The 5,625-nt window shown below is 35.9% G+C and overlaps 1 protein-coding gene across 1 annotated transcript in view; it reads left to right on the forward strand.

The window, feature by feature from the left end:
* Positions 1-4,357, forward strand: part of LOC117109040 (transcription initiation factor TFIID subunit 6-like) — a 9,050-nt gene extending 4,693 nt beyond the window's left edge. Inside the window, exons 7-11 of the mRNA XM_033251266.1 lie at positions 914-924; positions 1,036-1,161; positions 1,627-1,812; positions 2,050-2,235; positions 2,925-4,357. Coding sequence (XP_033107157.1) covers positions 914-924; positions 1,036-1,161; positions 1,627-1,812; positions 2,050-2,235; positions 2,925-3,188 — 773 coding nt within the window. The 3' untranslated portion in view covers positions 3,189-4,357. The remainder of the gene's footprint in view (positions 1-913; positions 925-1,035; positions 1,162-1,626; positions 1,813-2,049; positions 2,236-2,924) is intronic.
* The last annotated feature ends 1,268 nt before the right edge of the window (positions 4,358-5,625 follow it).

The raw sequence follows: 5,625 nt of genomic DNA on the forward strand, positions 1-5,625 counted from the left end.
GCTACACAGTACATCAGGAGCCCCTCCCCATACAGTACAGACGTCTGCTAGGTAACAACGTGATTGCACCTTCCTTCCCAGGTGTTCATGTAACATTGACATAATTGTTAGCTAACCAGTTGTGTGTATTTCTTTGTGAAAATGAGTACCGCGGCGTACTCATTTTCACAAAGCATCATTTGCATCCCCTCTTGGAAAGAGGGATTCGAAATAATTATCTTTGCTAATTAAATTAATCACCGTAATTTAGCTTACACTTATGAATTTAGGGAGCACTTAAAATGTGAAATAATCATTTCACTACCCGACAAACCTCCGAAATTTATTCATTCATTAGGCCTAGTTTAATATTGCTGTACTATATACTCCAACATCACTGGCGCATGGTAACAACCAACTGACTGCAGACCATTTCCGGTCACACATTACTCTCCATAACCCTCTAGTTCCGTCACCTCTGGGTTGTTATAGTATAACTGCTTTTACTACAAATGGTAGAAATTGAGTGGTGAAGCAGTATTGCATGGGCACCACAGCCTTGACATATGTATGTGTTGGTTTGAGATATTCTCACTCAGGATTCATTTGGTAGACCCAAGTCTTCTAGAGTAAGGATTTAAAACCAGAGGTTCAGTATAATACCCATCTGGCCTGTGGTTACTATACTTTATTAGACCCGTTCAATCTTTTGATAGTGTAGGGGTTACCAAAATGCTCTCAATAATTTCAGCCACTTTATAGTTGTGGAGTGATGTAAACATGAAGCTACTAAGCACCTCTCTAAAGCCTGCTGCTACAGAAGTTACAGACCCCAGCAATACTGTAGGTGATTTCAGCACAATAAGGCTGGAAGCTATGGGTTATTCTCTTACCTTTACCTTATAATCTGTAATTTATATGCCTTTTTTGATAGTTATCATTGTTGTATTGTTATTAGATGTTAATATGTATTATTATTACTGTTTATTTATTTAATATTAGATGTTAATAGTAATAATTATTATTATTATCATTATTATTGTTGTAATCTAACAGGTGGTAAGAACCGTTGTGATTGTCAAGCTGCCTGCACTTGGTGAACGTGTGCAGATGTCTGTAGAGGGCTCCATGGTAACCAGCGTTGATAAAGTGTCTGCAGAACATCTAAAAAATCTGATATTGGTAAGAACCCCTCCTGCCCTGAAAAAGTGGTCATACTAACCCCAGCATGTGTGTATAAAGAATAATGGTCCAAAGTCAAAGTCATACCTTAGGACCATAATCCTAAAAGACAATCCTCTTGGACATATGGCAACTAAAAACAATAATTGATTTGTATTACAGTACTATCCAATCAAATTTTAGCTTTGTAAATACAAGTGTAATAATATGCAAAATTTGGAGTTTCCGTACCTTGAGTTTGAGTAAGATGCTCAATATCACAGCAAATATTTATCTGATAAGTTTGACCCCCAATAGTGTAAAGCTGTTTCTGTTGGGTTTTAGGTTATCTTGTTTTTTGATTATGTATTAATTTTGCATTGTACTCAAAGATATTAATTTAATTCACACACAAGTTTACAATTATTTTCTGATGATGATAAAAAAAAGATGTATTAAAATTGAAATATTCACTTTACTTTCTAGAAACATTGTGGCCCTATTATTAAAATTTTACGTGACCAGCCAGACATTCCTGAAGTGTACGAGAAAGACTATGGCTACTTAGGCACCAGTCTGTGCGAGTACGTAACAAGGCTGCGTACACAACCGAATGCACAGCCTCCCCCACCAGCCAGCTCTGGCAATGTCAAGCCATCATTGTCACTTATGGTAAGTAGCATTTAAGCCATTCCCACTCCTCTCACCCCCAAATTTAATAATGAACATAATAATGAGTATTTGTATAGAATCTTTTCTTTGCCGTTGTATAATGCTTACTGATGATAAAACATCAATGATTCTTTTAAAGGAAAAGTTAGAAGTTTAATTTAACATATACATCCTAAATTTTAACTATTGAAATTTTCTTAATAACTTAACAATGACTTTAACTTTTTTGTATTGCAGTCAAGGCAAACAACAATTATAGCCACCTCTCCACGAACTCCAACATCTTACATACCAACCACGCCCACGTTATTAACCACCCCAAGTCACCAACCAGGACCCATTCACAGAACGTACTCCCTACCAAGTGGGGCTAGCCAAACCAAGATGCTGTTGCTGAGTTCAACACCAAAGAGTGCAGCCCCTGTAAGTTACATTCATTTTTGTAATACACCTAAATAGATCTTTATCATAATAATAATATTAACGGTCGACTTATAGAGCATATACTCTACATGTAAAAATGTAATAAGAAAGTAATACTTAAAAAAAGTAATCTTATTCCTTAAACTAAGCATGGTTTGTCTTTGGCTCCACCCTTTGTTTAGCTATTTTTTTTTTATCGCTGCTGGGTGACCATTCACCCTTCCACAAGGCCGCTAAGGCCGTAGATGGGGCTACCAGTTAGTCGCCAGCGATTCGAGTAGATGCATTTTAACGTCATACCCAGGAAACCTTAACTACAACTAAAACTAACTTAAACTGGAGTTAAACAATCCCCCGTCAGACATCATCCTGGTAATTCGAAATAAAGGTTAAATCTGAAGAAATTACGATGAACAGAAATTGAGTCTGGTAAGTTCCATAATTGTGAGGAGGCAACTGAAAATGAACAGCTGCCATATTTACGATAACAATATGTTCTGACGGATTGGTGGACGTTATGGCAAACTAATATCTTTTTGTTTTAGGTCATTGTCCATGTAATGTCTGTTGCCAAAGGTCAGTTGATGTAATGGCCAAAATGGAGCTTTGGTTTGTTCCTGCTGCTAGATGTGATTAAAATCAAAAGTGTTGAATTGTTTAATTACAAATGTCATATTACTTTCTTACAGTTATCTTCTACTCCTAAGCCATTGATCAGTCCTACAACACCAACGCAAAGTTTTGTAAAAGTTTTTAATAATCCGAATACAACTCCGCAACGACCGGCATCAACAAAGCCGCAATTCATTATGTCTTCAACGCCAACAAGTGCTTTGCAAACGTCACCTATGACAACTTCCTCTTCAGCTGCCACCAGTATGCTGATGTCTCTGGCACAAGCGGCAACGATGCAGGTGGAGACAACAGACGTCAAGGAAGAGCCAATGGATTGATGGCAGACATCACGAAGAACCCATAGGTTTGATGACAGACATCACAGAAGAAATCATGGATTGATGGCAGACATCAAGAACCCATAGATTGGTGACAGACATCAAGAACCTATAGATTGATGACACCCACCACAGAAGAGTGCATGTATTGATGAAAGACATCAAGAACCCATAGATTGATGACAGAAATCACAGAATTACTCATGCATTAGTGACAGAAATCACAAAAGAGCTCATGAATTGATGATAGACATCACAGAAGAGCTCATGGTTTTAATGAGATCTCAAGTGAGGTTTTAGGTGTTTTAATCTAAATCAGCACTTAATCCTATGAGTTTGGCAAGATTAGGCATTAATGTGACATTTGGGATGTTTATTTATAAATTATATATATAAAATAGCAATTACAGCTGAACTTGCCTAAGTCGAATCCAAAATGCCATTGAAATATTGTTCGACTTAGATAGAATTTGACTTACAGATTGTTAATTAAGGGACTTAAATGCACAGTCGTCTTTGGCAAATATGACTTGGGCACAGTCAACTTTAGGCAAGTTTAACTGTATAAACTTTGGCATGTAAGGCCTATGCACTCTCATTGGTCAGTCCGCATAGTCTCCGATAGTCGCATAGGCCCACGAAGAGGCCCTAAATACCCCAAAATAACATGAGTGAACTATTTTAAACCGGATTCCTGGTTGCCTGTTATTAAACTACAAATTTAAACAATAGTAAAACTGCTGATACAACAATGTAGGCATAGAATACATGCATACATATAACTTAATGGGAAACTTATTTCATCATGTATGGAATCATGGATATTGATTTTGTCAATAAATGATGTTTCTGAATAATTCATCGACATTATACGAGCATTAGTAGTCAAGTTATATTTTTGTCGAAACCTCAAAGAAAATTTTAAGGAAAAAAAAAATAGCATTTTGATGTTCTAAAAATGTTGTACGATCAATGACCTGTGGTTCATTCATTTATTATTTTTTTAACTTCTTAACACAATGGATTTGTGTTAATATTAAAAACATAGAAAACTAGAAAAATAAATGTTGTGACCAGGGAAAAGAACTGGGCTTTATAACTGCAAGGAAGAAGCGCATTATAAATCCCCGTACCAGTTCATAATAAAGCTTTGTATTTGTATTGTATTTGATTCTTATTCAGATTCTTTTATTTTTCATATACAGTACATGCTTTTCTGCCTGGGTTACTTGGTAACAATCACAAAACAAGACAGCATAAATATGTTTTACACTACAGTATATACAATAAATAAACAATGAATGATTTAAATGAAAAAGAAAAAAAAATACATACAGTACACAGTTACTTGCACTGGGAAGGAGTTTGTGTCTTATATGTTTGTCATTTGGTGTGATAATATTTGAGGTCTCGCCACAAAATGAGTCTCATGGTTAGAAATTATATTATATTATATCATTATTATATTATATTTGGGTATATCACATTATAAGCTTTCATTTGGTCTTTAAATAGATTCCCTACTATAAGTAAATCCAGAGATGTGAACATTTAAAGTTTAGGTGTATAATAACCATGTTTTTAGAAAATCGGCCTCAAAGATAAACTAACCTGTACAAATAATATGACTAGAATTACAGAATATGTGTCGAGAACACTGTTTTGGCAAGAAAATTCACTTACAAAGTATACAATCATAAAATATAAGTATCAAGTTAATCAAAAACAAGTATGAAGAGCTTTTTTTCCTGGACATTGGGTCCACATGCTTAAGCGTTATTGCTGTAAACAGCGCAGGATCATTTAACCCCACCAGCTACCCATTTATATTCCTGGTTGGAGAGAAGCAATGAAAAGTGCCTTGCTCAAGGACAAAAGTGAAATGCATATTGATATAAATTCCTATTTGTTTCAATGATTTTGTCAGTTTATAGATTTTGTCTGTCAAGCCATTCAAACAAACTACACAACAGAAAGTACAGTAATCATTGACTGTATTACACTTTTGAGTTTCCTCAAGAATTAATTTGGTGGTTTTGATTTGCATACAGTACTAGTGTTCCTGTCCCAACTAAAATCTTTGTGTGTCCAGACACTCGGAATTCCCCCATTCCCACGAAGCAGCAGGTCCCCTGGTCCAGAATAATACCACTGTGGAAACCAATCCTGGGGATAGGGAATCTCACGGAACTAGGGGATGCACTTGCATACGTTATGGAGTGTTGTACAGTAGTTGCGTGGGACCTGAAATGGTGTGCAGTCGGTTGGTTGTTACGATGCCCGAATGACCTCGGAGTACAGCAACATCACAATGCAAAGGGTTTCGTCTATTGGAGTTTCAGAACTCCATTACATTTCATTGTCAGATTTTGAAGTGAAGGATCATTGTTAAATTTGAGAAAACAATGTTCAAATTAAACACCAATGAAAAACTAAG

This window comes from Anneissia japonica, unplaced genomic scaffold (genome assembly GCF_011630105.1).
Source record: "Anneissia japonica isolate Jap-2015-1 unplaced genomic scaffold, ASM1163010v1 scaffold1863_len523710_cov156, whole genome shotgun sequence".
NCBI classification, from domain to species: Eukaryota; Metazoa; Echinodermata; class Crinoidea; order Comatulida; family Comatulidae; genus Anneissia; species Anneissia japonica.